This window comes from Bos mutus, chromosome 18, assembly GCF_027580195.1.
Source record: "Bos mutus isolate GX-2022 chromosome 18, NWIPB_WYAK_1.1, whole genome shotgun sequence".
Lineage (NCBI taxonomy): Eukaryota > Metazoa > Chordata > Mammalia > Artiodactyla > Bovidae > Bos > Bos mutus.
The window spans coordinates 37,659,229-37,672,839 of record NC_091634.1 but is presented as its reverse complement, the minus strand read 5'-3'; the positions used below and the strand labels follow the sequence as shown (position 1 = coordinate 37,672,839).

General features: G+C 46.1%; 1 protein-coding gene across 2 annotated transcripts; it reads left to right on the top strand.

The window, feature by feature from the left end:
* Positions 1–1,388: 1,388 nt before the first annotated feature.
* HERPUD1 (homocysteine inducible ER protein with ubiquitin like domain 1) lies at positions 1,389–12,589 on the top strand. Of its 2 annotated transcripts, XM_005899874.3 has the most exons (8): positions 1,403–1,666; positions 4,552–4,629; positions 4,719–4,793; positions 5,728–5,858; positions 8,585–8,707; positions 9,255–9,605; positions 10,907–11,012; positions 11,824–12,589. In XM_005899874.3, the coding sequence occupies exons 1-8, from the start codon at positions 1,526–1,528 to the stop codon at positions 11,986–11,988; spliced, it is 1,170 nt and encodes a 389-aa protein (XP_005899936.2). In that variant the 5' UTR covers positions 1,403–1,525; the 3' UTR covers positions 11,989–12,589. The 2 variants fall into 2 exon arrangements, with proteins under 2 accessions (XP_070244505.1, XP_005899936.2); XM_070388404.1 differs by lacking the exon at positions 11,824–12,589 and having other exon boundaries at positions 1,389–1,666; positions 9,255–9,451; positions 10,907–10,986.
* The last annotated feature ends 1,022 nt before the right edge of the window (positions 12,590–13,611 follow it).

Sequence of the window (13,611 nt, the reverse complement as noted above, 5' to 3'; positions counted from 1 at the left end):
AAGAGTCAGACACAACTGAGTAACTTTCACTTTCATCACCCGCCACCCGCACCCCATGTATGTTATTGTATTTGGAAATGGGGTCTTTGCAGATGATCAATTAAAATGAGGTCATTAGGGTAAAACCCTAATCCCATATGGCTGGTGTCCTTATAAAAAAGAGGGGGCAACTGGGACACAGAGACATGCATAAAGAAAATGATGTGAGGGCATGAACACTGGGGGCGGGGGGAGGAATGACACATGGTGACCATGAAGGCAGAAATGGCGAGGATGCAGCATCACCCCAACAAATGCCAGCGATTGCCGGCAGGGAAGAGATTCTCCCATATTGCCTTCAGAAGAGCGAACCCTGCCCAACACCTTGATCTCAGACTTCTAGCCTCTAGAGCTGTGAGACACTTAATGCATTTCTGTCCTTTAAGCCACCCCGTTTGTGGCACTGCACCCACCCGGCACTACATCCGCCAACCAGACCAGGTTCCTCCTGTTCCTCTCTTGCCCTTGCCAAACTTCTGACACCTGGCAAAACAGATAGCCCAACAAGATTGGAACAAGGATGGGCTAAGCACAATGGCAGTTTTATTTTTTCAAGACCTTTTTTCCTACAGAGAGAGGGAGGGTCTACAGCAGCAAGGTCTTTGAGGTCACTCTTTAGGATAACAGAATCCTGCCTTCCCTCCTCAGACCGTTTCAAGGAAGCATATGTTAGTATCCTATAGACTGAGGACTTTTTCGAACAGCCCCCAGCTTAACCAGGACTATGCCCTGCCTGCCACTCATTAGTATGATGTCCCACATTAGGGGTGTAACTTTCAAGACTGAGGTCACAGATGAACAGGCCACATGGGCTCAGATTCCTGTATCCTTAACCCAGGAAGGATCCGCCCTTCTTCCTGGCCCTCCTAGGGCGCTGCAAACTGGGTTCGCCCAGCAGTTCTTTGAGCCGCGGCAAGGGTCGGGGTGGCTCGGCCTGCCCTGGGGGCCTGACGTCTCGGGCCACCCCTGGGAAGGGAAAGAGTAAGTGGGACTGGGGGCAAAGGGGCGGGGGTGCTGCTTTGTGAGGAAACAATTTGCAGGGGCCGCCAAACCGGGAGTCTGCAGGGACGACCCTCCCTAAACGGCCTTGAGTAACCCGAGCCACGGAGCAAGCCAGTGTCCTCAGGGCTGAGGCGCCCCGCGCGGGGAGCACGCACCCCAGCATGGTCTCCGAACCCGGGGTCCCCAGCCGCAGCCGCGACTCCGGGTGACGCCACCGCGGCGGGTTGCATCAGCCCGAGTCCACGGGCCTTGGCCCGCCCTTCCGCCTACGGAGCTGGGCGCCGATTGGGCCACGTTAGGGCAGGGGCCTCTGCGTCAGCCAATGGGCGACAGCCACAAAGGGTTCTGTCCGCAGAGTCTGGGCGCGGGGTGTCTATAAAAGGTGCGGGAGGCGGGGGCGCGCGCCCCGGAGACTGGAACCGTCGTTGCGGGGGTTGCTGGCGGCTGGGACGCTTCCTCCCTGCTCTCTGGGGGTGCCGCCGACATGGAGCCTGAGCCCGAGCCCGTCACGCTCCTGGTGAAGAGCCCCAACCAGCGCCACCGAGACTTGGAGCTGAGCGCCGACCGCAGCTGGAGCGTGGGCCGCCTCAAGGCCCATCTGAGCCGCGTCTACCCCGAGCGCCCGGTGAGAGGGGGGCCCCGACTCCCGCTGCCAGCATCCCTCAACCCCGGCTGTCATCCTCGCAGCGCTCTTCGCGCCCCTCCCCCCTAGAGAGGCCATGTCCACCTCCCCTCTCCCCGTACCCTTTCCCTTCGCCGGCCGGCCTCCAATGGCTGCTCCCCCCAAATCCAGTTTCCCAGGCCTGTGGTCTCCCCCTTTTAGTGCCCTGCCGCCGTAGGCGTCCCTTGACCTGGCCCCGTGACTGTCACTTCCTCCTTCTAGGCCGCCATCGCCCCGCCTTCCTGACGGGGCGCCTTCCCCTGTCACGTCGCCTTCTAGGCCCCCAAACTCTGCCGTATACCTCTCCAGACTCCTTCTCGTCCCCTAGATCTGGTTTCCAGCCTTAGCCAAGCCTCTGAAACAGCAGTTTGACCTTGGGTGAATAATTTCATCCTCCAAACCTCAGTTTTCCCCAAACGTCAGAGCGACGTGTTCCTGCTTAGGATCGTATCCGATTAAATTAGAAAGAAATAAGGAAATAAGAAAACGTGAAGGCTGCAGAATGAGTTTTCTGATGTGGCCTCTCATTGCGGAGAGGAGAGTGCAGGGGCTAAGCCTAGGCCAGTGGCTATAGAGAAGCATGGTGAACGCCGGGCCGTGTGTACCTAAGGCCCCACACCCAGAAGCAAGGACGTGGCTATTCCCCTCCCCGTCCACCTTCCGCCACGGGGGCCCCTCCCTGTGAGCTGGACTCCGCAGCCTCTGCCTAGTCCCAGGGAGGAGCCTCGTGCGCTTTCTGGTAAAGAGTGACTTAGAACGCAAATAGGTGGAAGGAACCTCCCCGAGTCTGGGTTTTAAAGACTGGTCCCACAATTACAGAGATTTCCTTGCTTTGTTTTGGTTGACACATCTGTCAACATCACCCTTAGCGACAGCCCTCCCTCCCTACCACGTGATGGAAGCCATGAACTGGACCTTCCTGTATTTACTTTCTACTCTAATATTATGTAAGTGTCAGCAGTGTTCTTTGCTGCCCACGGCTGTAATTCGCCTCCATCAAACAGGAGAGGGCATCACGTCAGGACGAGATTGTGAAATTGTGCCTCCTTATCTGGCGTGCTGCGATTCATGGGGTCGCAAAGAGTCGGACGCGACTGAGCAACTGATCTGATCTGATCTGAAGCGTTACAACGTGCCACGGCTCATGGGTCAGGTTGTTTTTGCTCCGTGTTGTCAAGAAGGTGGAAGTGTGAGTGTCCCTCCTGAGCCGTTCTTTTGAAATTTACTTATTTGTTTAAGAAGCTCCCATTCTGGCACTGTTTGCAAGGTCACCATAGTTGCTTCCAAGAAACCAGGTGTTAAGCTGCTGTGAGAATGGCTATTAGGTACACAAATTGGCGAGGCAGGTGTAGGCTCTTGTTGCATCATTTGGTGAAAGGCGGTGTTTTGGAAGAGAGCTTTCCTTTAGGGCTTCCCGGGGTGAGGAGCATCACTCTTATTAAGTCTGAGGACCTCAAGTTGTAAGTAAAAGGTCTCTGGGGTATGTAAATTTGTGTTTAAAAATTATGGCTGAAGCATACTCGTTGTTTGCTTTGTAATGTGAGAAGCCTTACTTTTGATAGTGGTTTGCTTAATATATTTTTCTTCAAATCAGCATTCTGGGTAAAGACACCAGTGTCAGTTCAGGCCTTTAACAGGCCTCAAATCACAGGCACCTGTGGTTTTCACACCTTTCCTAGTGTGGAACGCTTTAATAATGCAGGATCCCACTTATGCAATAACACTTACAAATCCAAGCGTATAGCGTTTACTTAAAAAGTTCAGTTGGTGAGAATGATGGTGAATCCAACATTCAGTATATTTCTGTAGTTTGTTATACTTGCCCAGTGTCAAAAAAAATCCTGATTTACACAGATAAATAGATACTGTTATTGTTTTGTTTTAAACAGCTTGCTTTGTATCTCTGGCTACTTCACAGGAATGGATTTATTCCAAATTTTGCATAGTTGGTTATTCTGGCAAGAGTAGGTTAAGAAGTTGGTGGTGCACTCCAGTGTACTGACTTTGGTGTATATCGTTTGAAGCCTTTAAGTCCAGTTTTAAAGGGAATTAAAAATAGATTTTAAAAGTGAGATCTGTATAAAAGTGTGTGGCACCACTGTGGTTTTAAAATCACTGGAATGGAGAAGAGGGTTAGGGATCTTGACTTTAGCAGCAGGTGACCTTGGACCAGTGAATTTTAGACTCCCCCCTCCCCCCCCCTTAGAATTGCTTGTTAAGGTGCTTCAGTCATGTCCGACTCGTTGCTACCCTATGGACTGTAGCCTGCCAGGCTCCTCTTGTCCGTGGAATTCTCCAGGGAAGAATACTGGATTGGGTCTTCCTGACCCAGAGATCTAACCCATGTTAAAATAGGCATACTAAATATCTCACAGGGTTGTGTGGAGTGTTGCCACAGCATCCCCTCTCTAGCTGCGTTTGTATGTTGGGAAAAGTCTCTTGGAGGACTTAAGTTTATAACTGCTTCATGTTATCTTGGGACAGTGTTCTGTGGTTTTAGTGAAGGCTAACTTTGACTTCTCTAAGACCAAAGGAGGTTTTGAAGTCGGTTGCTGTAGGAACTCCAGATTGGTGCTTTTTGTGGCAGAAAGCGGTCTCCCTAGGAGTTAAGAAGTTACGTAGGTTGCCATAGGCTTTGTGGACCGGATGTAGTTTGCCATGCTAAATTTGTTTGCATGTTAGAAATCAGTTTATTGAGAATTTTCTAAATAAAAGTATATGGGGCCTTTGGAAAAATGTACTCCTATGATGCTGGGGGAAAAAATTTAAATATTGGTATAAAACCATGTCTTCTGTTTGGGAACTTGCAGGGCTAAGTGCTGACCTGTGCTACTCTTTCTTTCCATAAGCGTCCAGAGGACCAGAGGTTAATTTATTCCGGGAAGCTGTTGTTGGATCACCAGTGTCTCAGGGACTTGCTTCCAAAGGTATCACTTAATATTATTAACTTTTTGAATGTTTTTAAGCACTAACCGGGTTGAATTCAAGTCCTAAAGTACTTCCTTATTACTTTCAGCAGGAAAAACGGCATGTTATGCATCTGGTGTGCAATGTGAAGAGTACTTCAAAAATGCCCAAAGCCGGTGCCAAGGTATGTCTGCTTTTTCATGACTGCATGGCAGTTTGTGTCATTCAGACTGTCAAGGGAGAATAAAGGAAGTTGGGTTAAACTCATAAGCGAGCCTTTTTATCTCTTTTTGTCTCTTCCCCAGTGAGAATCAGGAATAAACTGTTATCAATACAAATGAGAGTTTACTGTAATAGAAGTAAACTGTTCTATTAGTCTTGTAGTGGAAAAGTGGAGTTCTGCAGTATACTCTTTTCTGGGACACAGTTTGACCTATAGTGGCTTGGTGTCCAGTTCGCCAAACTAGCAAGGCAGTCATGAATTTAGCACATAATAAATTTCTTCTAAGGAACCATTCATATTTATAGAGTAAAAAAGTGACTATTTCCTTGGAAATTTTCATTTGTTGGGATAGGAAAAGACCACAGTCTTTATAAAGACTCATGTTAAATGGTTAAAGTCCCTTGTTTTTCATTTCACAGTGTTAGTTCAAATATACTCTATTAATATTCTAATGTGGTGATACACTGTAAATTTGCATTACAGCAGTACATCCTGAAACATCTGAATATACTAAAAGAAATACTTCAGGTCTGTGTTGTATTTATAAGCCTTATCAGTCAAATTTAATTTCTTGATTTAGTAAATTTAACACCATAAGATGAATAGAGCATTAATAGGAAGCTATTGCTTTCTCAGCAATGATAACTTCATTGGAAGATTTTAGTGAAACTACAGCATAGCTACTCCAGGAAAAAAGTATAGATTTAGTATCTCTGTATTGATACTGTGTTGAGAAAATTTCAGAATATCTTTATGTAACATTGCAGTCTATTTGATTTTGTCAAGTTCAGAGGTCAGGGTTGAGGCATAAGCCATTCACAGGGAAAGAAGCCTTGAAGCTTGATTTCAGACAGTTGCATCAGGCCTTTTGTTCTTGTGTTCACGTTGCACTTAGGTTGCTGAATCCACAGAGCAGCCCACTGGTCTTAATCAGGGACAGTCCCCTGGGGATTCCTCAAGCGATGGTTTAAGGCAGCGGGAGGTTCTTCGGAACCCTTCTCCCTCTGGATGGGAGAGCATCTCAAGGTGAGTGTTGTCATAAAGAACATGAAGGTGCATCAGTTGCATCAACTTGCGAATAAGCTGTGTTTGTACTGTGAGTCATGGAACTTTAAAAGGGACACAGTTTTGCTTTATAAGGGCTTCACTTTAAAGATCTCTTATGTATTTAACTTCATATATGGCCTTTTAGGAACATCTAAAAAGTAGAGAGCCACATCATGCAGATCTGGGCATTCCTTCTCTTGCGGGGGTGTGCCTGGCACGGCACTGACCTCACGGTGGAGTCGGTGCTGCTGTGCGGGAACAGCTGTTGTCAGCACTGTGCAGCCGCTTTGCTGAGTGGCTCTGTGCTTTGTCTGTCGTAACAGTGGGTGACAAAAGGTGAAGGTATCATTTGAGAAATGCTCTGCCAGGAACTGTGTTGGTGGAGCTCGAAGAGGGGGTGCAATTAGAGCTTTTCTTTAGAGCCAAAGCCAGAAGTGTCTAAATGATGTGCTGTTTGTATTTCATAGCCCTTAGAACACCTTTTTAGGAAAGGTCCTATGGGAAAAAAACAGTTTATTAATTATGAGTTGAAATTCTCTTACTCTCTGAGTCCCCTGCCTTCTGTTTCTTAGTTTTCCATACCTGATTGTTGCTAGTCGGGCGTTTGAGGAATGAAGTGTTGGTTTTTTTCTTAATGGAAATTTCAGATATACATGAAAGTAGAGGGAACTGTATAATGAATCTTCATGTAATGATTAAAATGTTTTGCCATACTTGCCTTATCTATTCCTCCTTTCCTTTATCCTGAGGTATTTAAAAATAATTCTCAGACATTGTCAGTTCATCCCCATATACTTCAGGATATAACTCTAAAAACCTTGTAGTTACCTTGTGTATCTGGAGTGTCCTCATCAGAGCTAACAAAAATACTTTATTTTGTCATTTCTATACGCACACTGTATCTTTTTGCAATTTTTATTGACATGGGGCTTCCCAGGTGGCTCAGTGGTAAAGAATCCACCTGCCAGTGCAGGAGATCCAGGTTCGATCCCTGAATTGGGAAGATCCCCTGGAGGAGAAAATGACAACCCACTCCAGTATTTTTGCCTGGAAAATCCCATGGACAGAGGAGCCCCAAGGGCTACAGTCCATAGCATAGCAAAGAGTTGGACGTGACTGAGCATGAACTCATAGTCGTCTTGCAGAGTTGTACCAATCTGTGCTGTATGGCAAAGTGACGCAGTTATACACATAGATACATTCTTTTTTAATTTTTATTTTCTATGGTTTATCACAGGATATTGAGTATAGTTCCCTGCATTATACATTAGAACCTTGAATCTTTAAATAATTAAAAACAGTATCGTACATGACATACTTGTGTTAGAATACAATTTTAAAAGTACTCTGGGTATGGAATTTGGTTAAAATACTGTTGTCAGTGAACAAGTTGGATAATTGAATCCATTATTGGATAGATGCTCTTAAAACTGCATCTCTTTGACTGTATGATTTGAAAATTGAGGCTCATATCTCTGTGAATTTCACCGTCATAAAACTTGTCGATTTCATCCAACACATACTTACTGGACAGATGGTGCCTGCACCTTTGTTTAAGGATATGAGATGACCGCACAGATGACCACACAACTACTCCTGGTCTTCTGCAGGTCTGGTAGTTTGTATTTTGTGATGTGATGCCAAAAGAGTTCACTGTGTAGGGCTCACAGGCGGAAGATGACTCCCACACACACCCTGCCCCAGGCTGTGCTAAATGACAAAAGCATGAGTTCGGTGTCACATAAACAGGGCTTAGATCCAGCCCTACTACTTAGGAGTTCGGCCGCCTCATCTAGATCCTTTGTCCTCCCTGAGCTGTCCTCTGGCTTCCCTCTGTAAATGGCGTGGCTGGAGAGCTCCACAGACTCGTTGGGGATCCAGTGAGATAGCAGCCTGGTGGCCTCACAGGGCACAAGTGGTCAGTAAGCGTGGCTGGGTGATGGTGCACGTAACTCTGCCCCCTTTATATCGCAGATCTAGGGTTGGGAGAGAAATGGTGTTAGGAGAAGGGGAGTATTTCCTGCAGAAAAGGCTTTGGAGAGATGTGACTTTTTTGAGCTGCTCCCTGAAGGATGAATAGTGGGGTTTAGACCTTCAGTGGGAGAAAGAAATGGCAACCCACTCAAGTATTCTTGCCTGGAGAATCCTGTGGACAGAGGAGCCTGGTGGGCTGCTGTCCATGGGGTCGCACAGAGTCAGACACAACTGAAGCAAATTTGCATGTGTGCATGCATTGGAGAAGGAAATGGCAACCCACTCCAGTGTTCTTGCTTGGAGAATCCCAGAGACAGAGGAGCCTGGTGGGCTGCCGTCTGTGGGGTGGCACAGAGTCGGACACGACTGAAGCGACTTAGCAGCAGCAGCAGCAGACCTCCAGTGAGATTCCACAAGTCTAAAATAAGGGTGGGGATCCACTCAGACTGAAAAGGTCCGGCTTGGTTGTACGTCAGGGCGATGACATGAGACCCTGGTGCTGGGCGAGGGCCCTTGTTTTCCCATGGGATCCAGACCGTGGCAGGAGGGCTTCGTCAGTACCTTCTGTGATCGTGTTGCACTGGTGCCTCGCCCAGAAATTACGTGTAACTGTCACAAAGCCCAGTCTTCTGTCTCCTTCTGTTTTGAATTCCTGATTGTGATTTAAACTTGGTTTTCATTGATTCATACTAAGCCAACTCAAAACGAGCATTTTTTAACATCTTTCATAGGCCTGAAGCAGCCCAGCCAGCGTTCCAAGGCCTGGGGCCTGGTTTCTCGGGTTACACAACCTACGGGTGGCTGCAGCTGTCCTGGTTCCAGCAGATGTACGCGCGGCAGTACTACATGCAGTAGTGAGTGTTTCCCCGCCGTGCTGGGTGTGGCCAGGGCTCCCGGGAATGGAAGGAGCTCTCGTCCATGTGTCCTGTAAAGCTAGAAGTGGAGGAATGAGTGTATTTTCATTATTATCTGCAAAGTCCTATTGTGTCTGGTTCTGTGGGCAGAACAGTGTAAATGGTAACTACTAACTTGTGTATTGACACAGGTGTGCTTGTGTGTGATCCATGGTTTGATGACTTTATGTAGAATATGTTCCTTCCTTTTCAATTTGTGGTATCTTTAATGGTTTTTGAAATTTTTAATTTACTATTTTACTCTGTACTTTTATGGTAGCCTTGGTGTTTAATTCCAGATGAAATTTACCAAGTGGCTTCCCTTAGGAGCAGAAAAGCTTTTAAAAATATGACTGCTAGTAAAGAAGTTCTTCGCTAAGTTAAAAATTGTCATTTGTATATCCCTACTTATAATTCTTAATAGTAAAAGATGTAAATGAGATGATGAGAACCAGCCTTCAGGATGCCTTGGTCTCAACAGTATCTGCCTCTGTTGTTTTTACCTTAGCTTAGCAGCCACTGCTGCATCAGGGGCTTTTGTCCCCGCACCAAGTGCGCAAGAGATACCTGTGGTCACTGCACCTACTCCAGCCCCAATCCACAACCAGTTTCCAGCTGAAAACCAGCCCGCCAATCAGAACGCTGCTCCACAAGTGGTGGTTAACCCTGGGGCCAATCAGAATCTGCGGATGAATGCTCAAGGAGGCCCCATTGTGGAAGAAGATGATGAGATAAATCGAGATTGGTTGGATTGGACCTACTCAGCCGCTACGTTTTCCGTGTTTCTCAGTATCCTCTACTTCTACTCCTCCCTGAGCCGATTCCTCATGGTCATGGGGGCCACCGTGGTTATGTACCTGTAAGCAGATGATTTCGCTTTTATTCCCTCTCTACTACAAATTACACTATGTGGTGACTCAAACCAAGTACAGACTTTCCTCTTCTGAGCAGTTTCAGTCAATATTTAAGGAGGTATATTTAATAAGTCATTCTGGCATTTTCAGTGTAAAGAATCGATGGCTTGGTTGTGCATTGCCGACAATACAATTACATCTATGTTGATACAAGAACAACATTCTCTTCTTTTCCTCTAGTTAAGCTACCTGCCAGGCTTCTTTCCATACGGAGGCATGGAAAGAAAAATTGTGTCTGTGTTGAATAAGAACATATTTCTCTTTTACCAGGCTACAGCTGCCTTCTAGGATGAAGGCCACTGGCTGTGGCATAGTCTTAAAGGGTCAGGGAACTGTTGCCGGCCTGATGTTTGGCTGTATCCATGGTGCTAGTTCTCAACCAGAATGGTTTTACATCTCCCTCTAACCCTAACCCTTACCCTCAAGACATTTGGCAGTGTTTGGGGACGTTATTCACTCTCACAGCGGGGATGATGGGGGGAGGTGGTCTACCAGCATCTAGTTGATAGCTGCTAAACTACTGCAGTACACGGTTCAGCCCCTCAGTAAACACCCAGCCTGGGACATCGGCAGTGCCAAAGTGGGGAAGCCCTGGCCTGGAGTGATACAGCCTTACTTGTGGCGAAACCGAATGAAGACATTTTTCCTCTATAGGAAAAATGGATTGTTTTAGTTTTTGAAAATCTTAAAAAAGAAATATTTAGAAAAATGCATTCAGTACTCACACCCAGTATTAATCATGGTTAATATTTTGTCATGTTTGCTTCAATACTTGGATTTAAGTGGATTTTCCAGATAAAACTTTTAGGTAATTTTTTGAATTCTATAGTCTGTAGAATCATATATTTAGGTGACTAAATCTCGGTCTTATTAGTATGTTATGACATATAGTCACAGCTGTGTGTGTATTTCCTCTTTTCCTCTCTGTTCAAGTTTTCAAGTGTAAGGTTTGGTTCAGGTGAGCAAGTATGTATCGTGCACACACTGTGTGCCAAGTGCTCTTTATGCTGCTGGGCACACGATGATGAAAAAGGCATAGTTTCCATAGTGACCATCAAGCACCTCACATCCCACCTGGCCTGCTAGAATGTGTCTGCAGATGGGTCTGGTTGCAAGCTTCTAATCGGGTCCTGTTCTGATGAGAGGAGGGGAGCGAGGGGGACTTCATCTCATCAAGAGGGCCCTTAAATTCTTGAGTACATCTCACTCTGTTCACTAAGATGGACTTAATGTGCTTCCTTCGAAGGCATCACGTCGGGTGGTTTCCATTTCGGCAGAGGCCAGTTCAGAACTTCCCGAATGATGGTGGTCCTCAGGAGGCTGTGAATCAAGACCCCAACAATAACTTCCAGGTATGGAGCTCCCATGGAGCCCACCGAGCCCGGTGTGAAGAGCCAGGCCCTGGAGTCCTTCATCTCTAAATACCTTGTGGTTTTTCCATTTTATTAGACTAAATATTTCAAGATTTTTTCAAATTTATTCTTAGAGCAGTAGCTATTTTTAAAACACTGTCACAAAATCTGTCAGGTATTTTTGTTATGTGGCAATTTGCATTTTGGCATATGTAAATGGTTTTTGAAGCTCACTATTTTGAGTGTTCATGCTCAGTAACAATGTATTATACCATGGAAACTGCTAATGGAGAGTTATTCTAATTAAGAGTTGGGAACATATGCCTGTCTCTCACAGAATAGATTTCTTGGAAAGTAACATACAGAAATAGGATTTCTATAAGGCAATTTAATGCACAATCCTAAAGGAGATTCTTTTTAATATAAAGTATCACTGTAGTATCTGTTTTTAGAATCCAGTTTTAGTTGCTTTTTTTTTTTTTTTTTTAACTCGGAACACTGCCAAAATTAGAAAAATATCCATGTTTAATGAAGTGTCAAGCTTGATTACTAACTTAATAATAGTTGAAGATCTAGTTACTTCATTTGATACTGTGGCCAGGGATACTGAAAACCATGAGAGTGTTCAGCACAGTTGTGCTGTGGAGGCTGGAGGAGGAGCTCCGTCCAGCGTGGGACATCATCCCCGGGGTTGTGCCTGCATCGATTGGCTTATGGGCGGGGACGCAGGGAGTCACTCTGCCCTCGACTAATGTTATTGGGTGCTTGTCACAGTCCTAATTGTTTTCTCCTTGTGGTTTATTCCCTACAGGGGGGCCCTGATCCTGAAAGTGAAGATCCCAGCCACCTCCCTCCAGACAGGGATGTACGGGGTGACGAGCAGACCAGCCCTTCATTTATGAGCACAGCCTGGCTTGTCTTCAAGACTTTCTTTGCCTCTCTCCTTCCAGAGGGCCCTCCAGCCATAGCAAACTGACGGCGTTTCCCCTCTGGCTGCTGGAGGCTTTGACAGGAGTGGACTGGGTCATCTGATTCTGGCTCGATTTCCTTACCTGGACGTGGCAGTGGCACAGAAATAGTATAAGAATCTACAGAGAGGATGATATGCTTTTGTGATTACGCAAAAGCGGAAAGTAAGACATGAAGCCATGATACAAATTGATGAACAAAAAATGCCTACAGGCTTCTCATGTCTTTATTCTGAAGAGCTTTAATATATACTGTTGTAGTTTAATAGGCATTGTAAGTAGAAGGCGTTAGTTTCGCATGTTTATGCCTGAGGAACTTTTCCAGATGTGTGTGTCTGCATGAGTGTTTGTACATAGATGTCATAGACGCAGAAACGGTTCTGCTGGTACGATTTGATTCCTGTTGGAATGTTTAAATTACACTAAGTGTACTACTTTATATAATCAATGAAATTGCTAGACATGTTTTAGCAGGACTTTTCTAGGAAAGACTTATGTATAATTGCTTTTTAAAATGCAGTGCTTTACTTTAAACCAAGAGGAGCTTTGCAGAGGTGAAAACCTTTGCTGGATTTTCTGTTCAATAAAGTTTTACTATGAATGACCCTGGCAGAGACTCCTGTCATCTTAGTTGTTTACTCTCTGCCTGTCGTCACTGGGTGGTCAGCAGTTGAGCTGCCGATTTTTGAGTAACTGAATATTTTGCTTCTTTTTATAAGAGGACCGCTTGTACTGATTAAGAAGATAAGGTAAAGCCATGGAAGTTTCAACTTACTGAGATTATGCTTGTGTTTGCCCTGCACTCCCCATTTCCTGATTTAAATAATATTGGCTTATATTGTAACCCATCAGCATTAAATTCCCCTGATTTAAAGTTAGTGGCTTTAAGTACTTTTCACCTGCTCACATGTCATGCTGAGCTTTACTCTTGGACTTTAAGTAGTATTTTTGAGACTAATCTGAAAAGTAAAGTGCTGTGTATTTTTCACATGAATGATGCTGTAAGTAGAATGCTAAAGGCCTGGGACTGTTGTTTTCAGCAAAGTAAATCAGCTTCTTGTGTCATGGTCACGATCATTTATTTACGGCTGAACTAGATCTTTGTCGCTTTTTTTTGCACAGGCTTTCTCTGGCTGCGGCAGCGGGGCTGCTCTTCGCTGTGGTGCGAGGCTTCTTCCTGAGGTGGCTTCTCTCGTGGCGCGCAGGCTCTAGGCTCGCGGGGCTGCTCTTCGCTGCGGTGCGAGGCTTCTTCCTGAGGTGGCTTCTCTCGTGGAGCGCAGGCTCTAGGCTCGCGGGGCTGCTCTTCGCTGCGGTGCGAGGCTTCTTCTGAGGTGGCTTCTCTCGTGGCGCGCAGGCTCTAGGCTCGCGGGGCTGCTCTTCGCTGCGGTGCGAGGCTTCTTCTGAGGTGGCTTCTCTCGTGGCGCGCAGGCTCTAGGCTCGCAGGCTTTAGTAATTGCAGCATGCAGCCTCGGCAGTTGCGACTCATGGGCCCTAGAGCTTTCGGGTTTCAGTAAGTGCAGCTCACAGGCTCAGTAGTTGTGGTTCATGGGCTTAGTTGCTCCGTGGCATGTGGAACCTTCCCAGATCAGGCATCAAACCTGTGTCCCGTGCACTGACAGGCAGATTCTTAT

What these genes read in the sequence shown, in the direction of transcription:
- HERPUD1 (XM_005899874.3), top strand. Translation starts at nt 1,526, where the DNA reads ATGGAGCCTGAGCCCGAGCCCGTCACGCTCCTGGTGAAGAGCCCCAAC. An exon ending in TGCCCAAAGCCGGTGCCAAG is followed by an intron (nt 4,794 to 5,727) that starts GTATGTCTGCTT and finishes CGTTGCACTTAG; the next exon opens with GTTGCTGAATCCACAGAGCA. An exon ending in GGATGGGAGAGCATCTCAAG is followed by an intron (nt 5,859 to 8,584) that starts GTGAGTGTTGTC and finishes CATCTTTCATAG; the next exon opens with GCCTGAAGCAGCCCAGCCAG.